Source organism: Trichechus manatus, unplaced genomic scaffold (assembly GCF_000243295.1).
Source record: "Trichechus manatus latirostris isolate Lorelei unplaced genomic scaffold, TriManLat1.0 scaffold00082, whole genome shotgun sequence".
In the NCBI taxonomy this organism is placed as follows: domain Eukaryota; kingdom Metazoa; phylum Chordata; class Mammalia; order Sirenia; family Trichechidae; genus Trichechus; species Trichechus manatus.
Window position 1 is genome coordinate 3393978 of NW_004444018.1, and position 16369 is coordinate 3410346.

The 16369-nt window shown below is 44.5% G+C and overlaps 1 protein-coding gene across 2 annotated transcripts in view; it reads right to left on the reverse strand.

The window, feature by feature from the left end:
- The window catches only part of FRMD3 (FERM domain containing 3), a 347514-nt gene that overhangs the window by 63428 nt on the left and 267717 nt on the right, over positions 1-16369 (reverse strand). For both annotated transcript variants that reach the window (XM_004381295.1, XM_004381294.2), the window contains exons 8-10: positions 15458-15546; positions 12119-12182; positions 10474-10562 (exon numbers count right to left, since the gene is read on the reverse strand). In XM_004381295.1, coding sequence (XP_004381352.1) covers positions 10474-10562; positions 12119-12182; positions 15458-15546 — 242 coding nt within the window. The remainder of the gene's footprint in view (positions 1-10473; positions 10563-12118; positions 12183-15457; positions 15547-16369) is intronic.

Sequence of the window (16369 nt, forward strand, 5' to 3'; positions counted from 1 at the left end):
GGAATTCAAACTTAACACCAGTACCTGCCATCAAGTGATCTTGACTCATGGGGACCCCATGTGTGTCAGAGTACAACTGTGCTCCATAAAGTTTTCAATGGCTGATTTTTCAGAAGTGTATTACCAGGCTTTCTTCTGAGGTGCCTCTGGGTGGACTCAAACCTCCAACCTTCTGGTTAGCATCCAAGTGTGTTAACTGTTTGCACCATCCAAGGACCCCAAACTCAACACAGTGCCCATTATAGAAGCTCAAAGGCATGTGGAATGTCTTAGTTATCTAGTGCTGCTATAACAGAAATACCATAAATGGTGGCTTTAACAAACAGAAATTTATTCTCTCACAATTTAGGAGGCTAGAAGTCCGAATTCAGGGCACCAGCTCTAGAGGAAGGCTTTTTCTCTCTGTCGGCTCTGGGGGAAGGTCCTTGTCTCCTTTCAACAACTGTGGGCCCAGCGTTCCTTGGAGATCTCCATGTGTCTTGGCATAACAGGTTGCAATTCAGAATCAGAAATGACTCAGGATACAGTTTTTCAGTCAGGACACCTTCTCAGCCATGCCCACAGGTAGGCCTCTCTTTCTCTCTCAGCCCTCAGCCCCTCAGCCCGGCCCGGCCTCTGCCCTGCTTGGACAAGTGTTACAAAGCTCTTCAGCTCCACCGATAAGTGCCCAGAGGCACCCACTCTGACAGTAAGCCTTGGCCCAAAGGCACTCAGCTCTTTAGCTCCGTGGGTCGGTGTGATGCTTAAGGCTGTGTGTCAGCTTGGCTGGGCCATGATCCTCAGTGGTTTGGCAGTTATAATCTAGTTTGGCTGTTTAATGATGTAACCACCTCCATAATGAGATCTGATTTAATCTGATCACCTCCATGACGAGATCTGCTGTAAGCAGTCAGTCAGTTGAGAGAGAATTTCCTTGGGGGTGTGGCCTGCATCCAATATAGGTGGACTCACTGGCTTTTGCTCGCTCTGGATCCTGCAGCTGGCTCCTGTTCATCTGACCTACAGTTCTTGAGACTTGAGCTAGCAGCTTACCTGCTGTCTTACCTGCCGATCTTGGGATTCGTCAACCTCCACAGCCTGTGAGCCAGAGGCCTGCTATCTGACCTTCCAATCTTGGATTCACCAGCACCTGCAGCTATGTGAGTCAGGAGAAGCCTCCAGCCTGATCCACAGACTTGAGACTTTCCAGCCTCTACAACCATACGAACCATTTCTTTAACATAAATCTCTCTCTATATATATGTATTTATACTCTGCACTGATTTTGCTTCTCTAGAGAACCCAGCCTAAGATATTCGGCAAGCCTAGCTCCACCAACAACTGCCCAGAGGCACCTACTCCACCAGTAAGCCTCCTACAAGAAGGCACTCAGCTCTCTCCCTCTGTGGGTCAGCACAACCACTGTGCCATCTCCTGCCAGTCTCCTGGTTCTGCTGCTGCCAGTTCTCTGCCACTGCTTCTCGCCATCTTGTGCCATCTCCGTTGTTATAGCTCTCTGTCTCCTGGGTCTAGGAGGTTCTCAGTGCAGGGACCACAGGTCCAAATGATGTACTCTGCTCCCCCTCTTCTTTCTTGGTGGTGGTGAGGTCCCCTATCTCTGCTTGCTTTTCTCTCCTTTTATCTCTTGTAAGATAAAAGGTAGGACTCAAGTAAAGGTGTGACTTGAGTAATGGCATGACTTGAGTCAAATCTCCTTGTAAAGCAGTGACTCAAGATACACCCCACAGTAGTCCTGCCTCATTAACATATAGAGGTTAGGATTTACAATACATTACAAAATGGAGGATAACTATATCAGATCACAAATTGGAGGACAACCACACTATAGTGGAAATCATGGCCTAGCCAAGTTGACACATGTTTTTGAGGGGACACAATTCAATCTATAATATGGAATAAGCATAGCCGTAAACAGAGGCAACTGCACCCCCCTCACTGGGCTTTCCGGGGAGAGGTGAGCTGCTCTTTTGTTCACTGGTTCAGCCTCAGCTGCCTCCATTCCAGGCCTCAAGAGGAGGCCACTACCTTCTCCTTAGACCCAGACTAGCCTCTTGGTGGGGGGCCTCAGCACTGAGCTGCATCCACAAAAAACCTTCAATGTGCCTCGAGAAAGACAGGTCCAAATATACACTTCACAGAGAAAGTGAGCAGCCGTCCATTCCAGATGAGAGCAGTGAATAAAGCGTTTGCTTCTTTTGGCAACTGATTCCCCTTGATGATGAGCTGTGTCTTGTGATGTGCTCAGAGAAGCTCTCCCGGGAGCATTACTGTCAATTCCCAGCCACCCCAAAGGCCCAGGTAGACTCCAATAATGTTTCAGTTGAGATCTTTAATGGGATTTTAACAGGGGAGTTTATTCTGGGAGTCTGAAGAACACAAACCAACGGGGAATTGGGAAACACCAAGAGCAGGAAGGAGGGAAACGGACAGAGGAAAGAGAAAGGCAGCCGGGTAAAAGAACACTAAGCCAGTGGGTCCCAAACGTGGCCGTGACCAGCAGCACCTGGAGGAGGTACTAAAAACACGGGCTTGATCACTAGAAACTCTGATTCAGCAGGTGGCGAGAGGGGCCCAGGAATCTGTGTTTTCATCGGGCACCCCAAGGTGATTTCTAAGACAGCTAGGCATCCCACCGGCATTTGAGATCCCCTGTGTCCCCAAGTTCTCCCTGGATGACCCCAGAGGTGGCATTTTACCCAAAATTGCAGTGGTCCAGGTTCCTTCCTGCTTCTGGCTGTGGGACCTTGGTCAAGTCACTTAGCTTTTCTGAGCTGTATTTTCTCCATGCATTTTTAAAAGAGGGAGAGTGTTATGATATCTAATCCATAGGGTTGTGAGGAGGGTTAAATGAGATTAGATTATTTCAAAGCATCTAGCATGGTATGTAGGAGTTCCTGGGTGGCGCAAACAGTTAAGCACTCGACTACTAGCCAAAAGGTTGGTGGCTCCAACCCACCCAGAGGCACCACGGAAGGCAGGCCTGGCGATTTACTTCTGAAAGGTCACAGTCTTGAAAGTCCTATGGAGCACAGTTCTACTCTTCTCACATGGGGTCGCCATGAGTCAGAATGGACTCCAGGGCAAGTAACAACAAAGCATGGTAAACCTGTTGCCGTCAAGTCGATTCCATTTCATAGTGACCCTACAGGACAGAGTAGAATTGTCCCACAGGGTTTCCAAGGAACGGCTGTTGGATTCGAACTGCCGACCTTTTGGTTAGCAGCTGAGTTCTTAACCACTGCACCAGTATCTGCTCATTATATATTACTTTTCCTCTGTCCCTCCCTCCCTAGGAGTCCCTCAGTGGTACAAATGGTTAATGTGCTTGGCTGCTAACTAAAAGGTTGGAGGCTCAAGTCTACCCAGAGGCACCTCGGAAGAAAGGTCTGGTAATCTACTTCTGAAAAATCAGTCATTGAAAAATCCTACAGAGCACAATTCCACTCTGACACACATGGGGTCACCATAAGTCAGAAACGAGTCCAAGGCAACTTTTTTCCCTATTTGCCTCCATTCCTCCCTCTCTTCCTAAGATTACTCTCAAAACCTCTCCATTGCCTTCTCACTATTGAGCTATGAAAGTAAATTGCCTAAACCACGGAGATCACAGGGAACAGTGTTTAACACTCTGAAAGCAAATAAAAGGGCCTTTATGCTCTAACTCTAGCTAAGATGTTCCAGGCTTTCTGTTTACCAGGCTCTCATGTCAACAGCAAGCCCAGAGGAAAGGTCTTCTCACCAAAAGCAATGAATTCACACCCTCGTTAAAACAGCAATTCTCCCTCCTCCAGCTTTCTTCCTTCTATCCTGCCTGCCCTTTATCCACTTCCATCTCCCATTTCCCATCAAAATCCCAGCACGGAAGCTTTGACTCTTCTCAAACATCTGACCTAACTTTGCTGCTGCTGCTGATCATCACATCCCCTGTGCCCCGTGAACTGCCAGGGCAGCCACTGCACCCAAAGCCCCCTTCCCACACCACTAGAGAATTCCCCTGCCCAATCTTGACACTGAAGTTGTGCTTTAAATGGGGTAACATGTGACAGTGCAAAGTGAATATGCAAAATGTTTACTAAATGTCACCTGTTATACCATGCTGTTGCTGTTGCTACACACAGCTTGGTCCTGCAGGGGCCCATATTCCCTGGGCCCCAACCTCCTAGTTCTCTTCTGGCACCTGTTACTACAGGGAATAGGGGTGGAGGTCAGGTTAGGTGCTGGGGAGACACTGGGTGGTGCTCCAAGAGGCCACCTCTAGAATTAATACTACAATTTCCCATTGGGATCATGGCTTACAGCTCCTGGAGTGATCATAACAATAACAGTGTATACGGTTATTGAGCCTTAGTGTGGACCATGCACTATCCAAAGCACTTTCAATAAGCCCGACTGAGAACCACTGACTTAGAACCTTACTACTCACCATGTGGTCCAGGACGCATAGCCCCAGCATCACCTGGGAGATGATTAGAAATATGGAGCCTCATGTCCCAGCCCAGACCCACTGAATCAGAATCTACCTTTTAAGAAGATCACCAGGCAAATTCCATGATCATTAAATTCTGAGAGGCACTAGTTGAGGGAGCTAAAATGGGTTATCTATGAAGCAGAACAAACAGCCCTGGTGACACAGCAGATAAGCACTTGGCTGCTAACTGAAAGGTTGGCGGTTCGAATCCACCAGCAGTTCCTTGGGAAAAAGCATGTGACAGTCAGCTTCCATAATGATTTCAGCATCGGAAACCCTATGGGGCAGTTCTACTCTGTCCTATAAGGTCATGTGAGTCAGAGTCGACTCAACAGCAACAGGTTTGGTTTGGTTATCCCCTGAGACATGTTCCCTATGAAACTGGGGACAGAGAGCATGTCATTTGGGTCCCCACTGTATCTCAGTGCCTAGCACAGTGCACAACATAACGCAGGTATGAGATAAAAACTCGTAGAATCAGAACATCATGAGCCACTGCTCCTTCAGTGCCTGCAGTGGGTGTGCAGTGAGCCAGCACCAGGAACGTGGACCCCCACACTCTGAGGGTGGCAGCAGGGACAGATTATCCAGTAAGCAAGGTACTCATGGGATTACTTGTGCTTACTTACTAGTCTGTAGTACACAATTTTTATGTGTAGTACACATAAGCGATGTGGTGAAACCCATGTGAAATTGTGCACTACAGATTACTAAGTAAACACAAGCCCTGTGTGTACCTTGCTTACTGTAAGCCCGCGCATTGCTTGCTTACTGGTTAAACTGCCCCGGAGAGGGGGGGGCATCTAGTAAACATATGGTACAAAGGAAGCTCTTCAGTGGTAACTGTCTACCTGTGAATCCAGTGAGCCCCTGAGACTGGACTGGGAAAGAAAATCAGGGTTTCTGCCTCTGGGCTCTGTTCTCAAGCAGCAGATCTCAGAGCCAGGGCTTTCAAATCAGCTTGGTGGCCCTGGGCCAGCAGACAGCCAGCAGCACATCCATGCCTTAAAAGTGTACTGCGGAATTCATAGGACCTCCCTGTTCCCATGCCAGGTGAAGTACAAAAGGAGGGAGCAAACCACCTCCAACTGGGGAAAAAAGATCGGGGCCTTGCTCTGCCAGCTGAAACCATTAAAACGTAGGACAGCGCTGGAGGCAGGGCCAGGCCCTCTTCCTGGGAAAGGAACAAGAGCGGAAAAAATTTCCACCCTTGAGTTTAACAGAATCAGAGCTCTTCAGAATCAAAGGGGTCGGGCTCTGCACTCAACCAACGCTCAAAAGCCCTTTAACATTAGTGGAAGTGGTAGCAATAGTAGGAGCAAAAGCTTCCATTTATTGACAGTCACGTGCCTGAAAGAACTAAACACTGCAAGGCAGGTAGTGCCAATCCCATTATACAGATGAAAATAAAGACAGGGCTCAGAGTTCAAGAGCTCTGTTCCAGGCCACAGTGCCAGTGAGCGACACAGTCCATATTCAAACCCACGTCCATCTGCTTTCAGAGCTCGTGTTAGTTCCACCATGCCATGGCAATGTGGCCAGGGCATCGTGTGTTCCAGGCCCCCCATTCTGTAGGGCAGAAGGCTGAGGCCAGAGAGCGGTCAGGTGATGGGTCCAAGGTCCCACAGTGAGTCAGAACAAGGGACCTCTCTCCTTCTTCATAAGGAACATGGATGGTTAGGGGATAATGGAGGAGCAAACATACTGGCAAATCTCAGATCAATGCAAATGTCGTTCTTGCTAGCTGTCATCAAGTCGGCCCCTGACTCATGACAACCCTATGCACAATGAGATCAGACCATTGTGATCCATAAGATTTTCACTGGCTGATTTTTGGAAGTAGATCACCAGACCTTTCTTCCCTGCTTAGTCTGTCAGCTCTGCTGAAACCTGTTCAGCACCACAGCAACATGCAAACATGCAAACCTCCAATGACAATGGAAATTCTAATGAGGGGCGGGGCAGCCCTGGCTTTACTAAAGTAGAGTGCTGGTGCAGACTCGGGTCGGCACTAACCAATCCGTCACTGTGCTCACAGCTAAACCCTCCAGGGTCTTCTGGAGCCGCCAAAAACAATGGAAAAGGTTTCCCTTGATACACTTAGTTGGCCTATTGAAAGATAAAATGATCAAACTGACCATTTGCTAGCTGTCAGCTAATCAGTTTACCCAAAAACATATGGAAAAAACACCAAAGTATGCATGTAAAAATTGTTGAATTGGTAAATGTTTTGTTATATGTATTTTTACCACCAAGAAAAGCACACAGAAAAAGATTCCCCAGTCTGCATGCAGCTTTTTCTCTGTCTCCCTTCTCTCTTTTCAATCCCTTTTTTTTTTTTTTTTTTTGCCTTTGTTCTTTACTCCATTTACTGACTGACTTTCTCAAAAAAAAAAAAAATCAAAAACCAAACCTGTTCCCATTAAGTTGATGTCAACTCATAGCGACCCTACAGGACAGAGTAGAAATGCCCCAAAGGGTTTCCAATGAGCAGCTGGTGGATTTGAACTGCCGAACTTTAGGTTAGCAGCCATAGCTCTTAACCAGTGTGCCATCAGGGCCTCACACTTGATAAAAGAACGTGTGCAAAAGAACTAGCTAATGTCTCTAAGCTACACTTCGATAGGGGCCATGTGATTTCACTAAAGGATCTTCAAGACTGTACTAAAGTCCTTCCAAGTAGGACTCATTGAGTTGGCTCTAAAAAAAAGTCTGATCACTCCTTGGGGTTTTCTTCTTCTACCTATAGGCATGCATAATGGGATGGAGAGTAATCGAACACCACCTGCCAGTCAGTTTGTTGTACTGTGATGGCTTGTGTGTTGCTGTGATGCGGAAGCTATGCCAGTAGGATTTCAAATACCAGCAAGGTTACCCATGGTGAACAAGTTTCAGCAGAGCTTCCAGACTAAGACAGACTAGGAAGAAAAGGCCTGACAATCTATTTCTGAAAATTAGCCAGTGAAAACCCCATGGAATGCAACAGAACATTGTCTGATATGGTGCTGGGAGATGAGCCTCCTAGGCTGAAAAGCCCTCAAAATACACAGCAGCCACAACAATGGACTCAAGCATACTAATGAAGATGGTACAGGGCCAGGCAACATTTCCCTCTGTTGTACATGGGGTCACCATGAGTTGGGGCTGACTCGACTGCAGCTAACAACAACACTAATGGGTCATCTATAGCAATGAACATATCTATTACTCCTCTGCTTCCTATTTCACACTGGCTGTGGCTGTTCGAGACCTCCCTCCATGTCTGGTCCCAATATCTGTTTCCAGCCTCATCTTCCTTGCTATCTCGCCCACCTTCTGCTCCAGCCTTGGCCATTCCTCTCTCCAAAGTGTGTCTTCCACTCTTCTGCCTTGGTCCCTTACTCAGGCCAGGATATCTTTCCTCTACCTGAAAGGACCTTTTAACTTCCTAGTTTCCTTCACAGCAAAGCTCAGCTCTCTCTGGGGCTCCCTCTAGTATTTTATTTTTACCTCTCTTTTACTCTCAATCATAACATAAAAATCTCCTGAGGACAGTAACCATGCCTTATTGATTTGATTCACTCAATATTTTTTATATGCCTGTTCTGTGCTAGGATCTTCAGGGAATACAAAGATAAAGAGAACTAGTTCCTACCCTCAGAGAGATCGAGCTGGGGAGATAGATACGTACACAAAAATCTACAATAAAAGTTATGTTTTTGCTTTGTTTCTTGATTACACCTACCAACTCCCTCATTTGTAAGAAAATATTCATTCAAAAAACTAGTTAAATGTCTTTAAGTCATTCTTTGACAGGAACCAGATGATTTCACTAAAGGAGGAGAAGAAGGGCTCCAAAAGCTTAGGCTCCTAAAACAGTGTGGTAGGTCCTCAAAGAGTTACTATATAGAGTTACCACATGACCCAGCAATTCTGCTCCTAGAGATACACTCAAGAGAACTGTCCACACAAAAACTTGTATATGACTGTTCATAAACAATTCACGACAGTCAAAAGGTGGAAACAATCCAAATGTCTGTCAACTGATAAATGGATAAACAAACATGGTATATCCACATAGTGGCATATTACTTGACCATAAAAAGGGATGAAGTTTTGATACATATATGCTAAGTGAAAGAAGTCATACACAAAGTCTATATACTGTATGATTCCATTTATGTAGAATGTTCAGAGTAGACAAATCCATATAGACAGAAAGTAGATTAGTGGCTGCCCACGACTCGGGGAGTTTTCAGGGAGATTGAGGAGTGACTGTAATGGGAACGGGTCTTTTTGGATGAAAATGTTCTGGAATTTGATGGTGGTGATGGTTTCACAATTTTGTGAATATACTAAAACTCACTAAATTGTATACTTTTAAAGGGTGAATTATATAGTATTAAATTACATCAGATTATAAAAAAAAAAAATTTTTTTTAATCACTTAGGCTTGGACTGAAGCCTGATACTGCCAAGCCCTGTGAGCCTCCCTCTCTCGATGCTCATGTGTGTGGAGAGGTCTGGACATGCTGATTTTTTAGAGCCCAATGAGTATTTTTTACCAGTCCCTGAACACCACAGGAGACACACGCATGAATAAAGATTCTCACATATGTCCTTGGGATGGTGATAACCATAGGAAGGTCTATCTAACAGTGCATCACCTCTTCCTATCATTCCTAGAATCACAGCATTTGGTGAATCATCTTGTCCAGGATTTTCAAATTATGCTCCTGATTGGGTTTTCCTGGGACTGAGGGGCTTCTGGGAATGTGGGACTCTCAGTGCTAAACCTGGTGAAGTCCCAGGCAAACTGGGATGACTGGTCACCCTAGCCTCTGAGAGGCAGTGAGCAATGGGAAGGGTCTCCAGTCCTCAGTCCCAACTCTGGCCCCCCACCTAACACCACAGCTTGGCTCTTTTACCTACTGGGCTTGGCCTACATGTCTATTCAAGGAAAAGTATTCTGTGGTTGAAAAGAGTTGGAAAAACATTGTCCAAGCCATCATTCTCCTAATGGTCCCAATCAGCCAAAGTCCATGAGTTTTCAGAGACTCATCGTGTTCAGGCAGTGAGTCAAATGGGTAAGACAGATCTTCAGTGTGGGAGGACACTGAGCAAAGCCACCCTGGTGAGCTCCTGGGCTGGTCAGGGCCAGTTTCTTGACTGCTTCCCTCATCACTGCTCTTCCCATCAGAAAGTGGGTCTCAAAGAAGAGAAGCTAGAACTAATTGGAAAGATCCTAAATTTGAACCACTTGTGAAACCAGAGGTTTTTATGGGTGGTTTCTAAGGTCCTGTCCAACTCTGACTTCCTATGATCCTAGACTCTGATGGCATTCCACCCATAAACCTTTGGCTCTCATCTCTATGTACTGGAAGCTTCTTACTGTGAATAAAGATGACTCTCTGCCAGAGGCGCCAGAAAGTATTAACTCTGCCCTCTCAAATCCTTCAACCAAATGAATGGGGAATTGGTAGATAAAGAGCCTAGCCTGTTTGCCCATGGGATGGGAGAACTTTAAGACTGTTCTACAGTGTCCCAGAGTTCTCCAACAGAGCTGAGCCCAGTGACCAACAGCAGTAGCCTGCTGATAATGCACCCTGTATCGCTTGCTTCAGCACCTCACTTCCTCACTCCTCTGGTGGTACGTCCAGTACTCACAACCCAAATAAGCTACTGGCACTAAACTGTTTGTCTCAGGCTCTATTTCTGGGAGGCGTCCAACCAAAGATAGATCCTGTGACATGTTTAATGAAAATAGCAATGTCAGGGAAAAAAAAAAGAAAGAAAGAAAAAGAAAACCCATAGCGATTCTATGGGAAACACCCAACAGAGAGCTCAGGACTTGGTTGAAAAACAGGGGTTGGGAGTCACCTTCAACAATGCAAAAATTTATAATTCCGTTAAATAGAATAAAAGGAACTGTATTAAAAGAAATCAATATGCATCCATTAGCAAAACATGAAGGTCTCCCTACGTGCTTTTAAAACCTTATGATTAAATGAATAAAAGCTACTTACTTATAAAAGGCCTGGTTCTCAACCCCACACTTCCAAAGATGTTTGCAGGCAGCTGGTGTTGAAGTATGGAAAGCTAACATGGCTTTTTTCTAATAAAAAATAACCAAACAAGGGTATGTTAAGTCCAGTTCATGCTTTCATGTTTTTTCTTCAGATATTTACCTATTTATATCCTGCCTCCTACCAAGTAGATTTAAAATAATATATGCATGTTAATATGTTCTAAAAGTGTTGTTAAAATGGCACTCCCCTCTCCCTCACCCTTTGCAGACATCATTAATCCATCCAGGCCTTCTTTCTGATAAAAAATCAGCCTCACAATCCTCAACACTGCAGGCATTGACTACCTATCTATCAGACTTGGATTAGCGTAAGAACATACCTGCCATCCTTGAATAACTAGTACTTGAGCTGAAAACTCAGACCCAGGAAATCCCCAAGCTTCCAGACTTAGCTCTGAGGTTCAAAATCTCAGTAATGGCCTCCTTCAAAAAGCCTTCTCTTAGGGATACTGTTGACATGTCGTGGGGTTGTTAACCATTGTCATAAAACAATATGTGTACTAACTGTTTAATGAGAAACTATTTGTTCTGTAAACCTTCATTTAAAGTATGATAAAATAAAAAATTTTTTAAAAAATCCTTCTCTTGATGAACCTTACCTATATCTAGCAACACCTTTATTTTAACACTCTCAGGATTCATAGACACTGTTTATAACACTCCAACCACCACTGGTTGATACCCAGCTTTCTAAGTATTCTTTACTTGTTTCATAAATCTGTATCTTGGTGAATTACAGAGGTGGGGGAAGGTTCCATCTTCTATTTCTCAAATCTGTCCCAGCCTATTTTTTACACAGAGGTGCAGAGATGTACAGTTGGCATTGCTCACTGACTTTATCTATTCATATTTATTTACACACATACACACAAACACACACACATCTACCACTTGTCTGTCAGTTTTTCATACTGTGGTGGCTTACATGTTGCTGTGATGCTGGAAGCTATGCCACTGGTATTTCAGTTATCAGCAGGGTCACCCATGGTGAACAGGTTTCAGCAAAGCATCTAAACTAAGACAGACTAGGAAGAAAGGCCTGGTGATCTACTTCCTAAAATTAGTCAATGAAAACCTTATGGATCACAGAACATGTCTGACGTGCCTGCTTTGGACATGACAGCGGGAAGGATCAATCACTAGAGGTGGACATCATATCTGGTGAAGTAAAGGGCCAGCAAGGGCAAGGGAGACCCTCAGTGAGAAGGATTAGCGCAACAGCCACAACAATTGACTCGAACATGCCAGTGATTGTGAGGATGACATAGGACTGGGTAGCATTTCATTCTGTTGTACGCAGATTACCATGAATTGGAGTCAACTTGATGGCAGCTATCTATACATATGTTTTATAATATTTATAAATATATATATTTATGTATATATAATATATATATAAATGCTGAAAGTATTAATTTATATACTTCTAAAATGTTTTCAGCATTTAGCCTCTATTATCACCATAAAATTCAGAGTCACAGCCTTTTAGGGCTACAATTGTAAAGGCATATTTTATTTTTGAATCTCTTATACACATACACTTGCACACACAACAACAGGTAGTTAGAAAAGCAGTATCTGACCTCCTTTTGGGTGCCAATCACATAAAATGTCTTCCCTTCAAACTTCAATTTGGAGACATCTGGCCTAAGAAAAGAAAATCTCTTTGGGTGAGAAGGGAAAAAAAAAAGGCAGTTAACCAAGGTACCTGGCTTCCCACAGGAACCTGGCTGACTCACAAACGCCAAGCAGACTGCAATGAAACAAGATATTATCTTATCATTAGTGAAGGCATAATGAGTAGCGAAGAGCCCCCAAGTGAATTATACAGCAAAATCCTTCCCGAGAGAGGATCCATAGGCAGCTCAGAATGATTTATTCTGTGTCTTACACTTAGGCTGCACCTTTCTTCTGAGCAGCTCTAGAGATTTTCATCAGCATTAATGTCCAAAACAACATTAATTGGTCAGCCCACTTGTCGAGGCAGGAAGAATGTGGTTATTTTCAGATTCAGCTAATGAAATGATACAGATTCATAGTAATTGTCTCCCTCATTACATCACATCTGTGTTCAAGAAGCACACATACCGTGTTGCAAAATTTTCACTCCTGCTTCCCTTGTTTATTAAAAAAAAAAACTGTTTTATTATATATTGAGATGCTCAAAATTGTGAGACCAACTCAAAGAATGACAAATGGTAGTCAAAAAAGTGACTCCAGGTTTCATCCTAAGGGGCTGCTTGATTAAAACCTGCCTGAAATGGACACTGCAGGTGACTTCCTTGGGGGGAGATGTGTATAAAGAGACAAGAAAGGATTCTATTTTTATTCCTTTGGTCTAATTCCCAGGATAGTGATGTATGTCCCTGTGGTTTTCCTGGGGGAAAGAACAATGAGGTCACATTAAGGTGTTTTAACTTTGGCAGAGGGTTTGTGAGAATGACAAAGCTTAATGGAAGTTAAAACACACACACAAGATTAATGTGGGAAGATAAATTGTTTTACTGACATGTAAATGGTTGTCACAAACACACATGCCTAAGCAGAAGCTGAGAAGGATGGGGTCAGCATCAGCACCCCATCATCACCCACCAAAAGATGTAGATCAGGTGTAGAACCCCGAAACAAATGGCTCAGAGATCATTCATCTCAACTCTTCAATGAATCCAGGAAGAAACGGAGGCCCAAAGAGGCAAGAGACTTGCAATTAATCTGCACTTGAGACTTGCCAAGTTCTAACCTAACTATTCCAGGGCTTAGGCCATTCAGAAACCTAAAGATCTAGGTTTTGCAGCCCTAGGGTAGGATGGGTGAAGTCCCCCAATTATTCATGCTCTCCAAAGTCAGTAGGAATCCTTGGGGAACCTATTCTGAAATGGACTGAAGGTGACTTAACATTGGAGCTTCTTTGTAGATGCTGAAAATAAAGGCAAAGTGGATCTCACCACCTGTTAACATGTGTGTTATCATACAGCTTATAAATCACACCAGATTTACAAAGCACTCTCACACATATTCTTTCATTGGGTTCTCCCTCCTTCTACTTTCTCCCTGTAGGCAACCAGGTATTATTGACCCATTTTATGGATGGAGCCCTGGTGACACTGTGGTTAAGCACCCAGCTGCTAACCGAAAAGTCAGCTGTTAGAACCCACCAGACGCTCCTCAGGAGAAAAATGGCAGTCTGCTTCCATAAAGATTTACAGCCTTGGAAACCCTGTGGGGCCGTTCTGTTTTGTCCTATAGGGTCACTATGAGTCAGAATCGACTCCACAACAACTGGGTATTTTGTTTTTTGTTTTTTTAAATAGATGAGTAAACAGACTCAGAGAAGTTCAGTGATTTCATACAAAGGCAAATCGGAGTTTTGAGAATGCTGATTGTGGAAGAAGAGAACAACTGGGGCATAGAGGGGGTCAAAAGTATAAACTGAGTAAGAGGTAAGGACAGAAAGGACAGGGAAGCTATATAGAGCAATCGAGGATCTTAGAAAGGCAGGTCTGATCAGGGAAAGGGGCAGCAGACATAGGGAGTACAGTGGGCATTCGTTGACCAATGCTAATCTAGTAGAGAAGACCCGAAAGGAAGGCAGGTGCTAAGAATAAGGTGCTAAGAGGATAGTGCAGGGGAAGGGGGAACTCAATAAAGCGGTGCTGGAAGAAACTCTGAAGCTAATAGAACCATGGAACTGAGGTTCCCATAGGTGCAAGAGAGCTCTTCCAATACAGGACTGGTCCACTGCCAATCAAAGGAAGAACTTCAGACCCATGGCTTAGGCTGATGGAATGAGGCTACCACCCAGTGAGACACAGGAGGGACTATCCTGTCAGGGGTCATCAGAGGGGAGACTGAGGCAAGTTAGGTATGAAAAAGACTAAGCCTTTATATCTCAATGCATATATAGTGTTCCATTTTTCTCACTCTTTATCACAAGTGGATGTAACAGGCACTGCTGGTCACCTACCCTGATCCATCTCCCACTTCATTACTGACACAATCTATACTTCATTCTTCCTCAAGGTCATGGTTATGCAGATTACCTTCTTCTCAACCTGAGATGGACAGTTCTTTATTCAACCAAACTGTCACTGAGTTCCCATTCATCTCGGCAGGGATTGACTTAAGAAAGGGACACATGACCCAAACCTGGCCAATCAGACATACAGCAAGGCTGCAGGAAAAGTTGTCGTTATTTTAAAAGGAGACACTTGCTTTCCCCAGGCTCTGGGTGTCACTGCGTGGAGGTGTGATGGTCAAAGCTGCACAGCCATCTAATGACCACAGACCTGGGGACAAAGGCCAACACTCTGGGATGGCAGAGAAGAAGAGGGAGAGACCCAAGACCTTTATGGTGGATCAGGCAGTTAAGTTAACCAACCTCCTTCTGGAACTTCTGCTATGTGAGATCATCAGATCATTATTTGTAACCCAGTGTGAGCAGACTTTCCCTACTTTTAGCCTAAAGCATCTTCACGAACACACTGAATAACAAAGAGTGAAACTGCCAAGGATCCAAAAGAGGAGAGTGGAGAGAATCAGGGGCAGGCAATGGGTCCTGAGGCGCTCAGTGGAACTTGTGCCTTTAACCTGCCCTGACCCACCCCATAGGAGCCCCTTTGGGCCAGAGCAGCAGAAGCTACTGGTGAGTAACCATTGGATGTCTTCTCTATGAAGGCAGAGCCCCTGAGACTGGGGCACTTCTCAGGTCTCCTGAGTTGACTCCTCAGCTTGACAATCCAACTCCTCACCAAGACAGGGCAACCTAGACTGGGATCCACTCATAGATGATAAATCCTTCACGAACAAGCTCTGGAGCAAAGATATGGATACTAGGCATTCTACTTGACAATTTCAAGTCAAGACAAAGGGGGAGGGGGAAGATTAAGGACAATGACAAAGTAGTTTTCCAAAGAAGTACTCACCACTTTATCAAATGGATTCTCTTATTTCCCTGGAATACCACAAAGCCTGCAGCTGTGAATCCTAAAAATGTTGTTGTACCTGTTGAATCCTGAAAAAATAGAAACAAAAATCTATTTGGATTAGGAAAACATAAAGTCAGTGATAAATGGTATGCCTCTCCATCCTCATCCTGGGTTAATTTCAGGTTAATTCCAATGATTTCTGGCAAGAAACTAAGTTTCTGAGCTGGGTGATCTAAGGGCAGGATTTGCAAAGTCTGAGTGGGGTCTAGCTTTTCTCTTTGAGCAACGCACCTTCTGTCCCTCCAGGGGCCTCCTGGGAAAATAAAGATTAGTCCCAAATCTCCAGGTCTAATTCCAAGCATCTTCTGGGGCTGCTGGGTTCTCAGATCTGTCTCGTAACATGGGCAAACTCTCCTGGTTGCCATCAGCACTCTAACGTCATAAATCATACCCTGAGTTTCTATTCTAATGTGATTCAGCCGCACACACGATTTCTGGCAATTTCAGTATAAAAATATGTCCAGAAAAGCCTACTTTGTTTCCAACCTATTTCAGGAACACTCAGCATCTCACAGATAAATTAAGTGAAGACAAAGGAACCAAGAAAAAAAAAATGAGGTCACTCTCTAAGTAATAAATAAAATCAACAGAGAGGGTCACATTGGTGGATAAAAATCTAATTCACTAAATGGAATAATCTGGTTTATACTATTACTAGGAAGGGGCAGCTGGCAAACACTCTAACCGCTGGGCAGACAAGAGGATGCAAATGCCCATGTGGACGAGTATGACTGGCTCCCTGCCTTCGCAACACTTTGGAATTATCTGGGAGCTTTTAAAGAAACCAACACCTGGTCTCCACCCCCTAGAGATTCTGATGTAATTGGAGTAGGGTGGTTTCTGGGCACC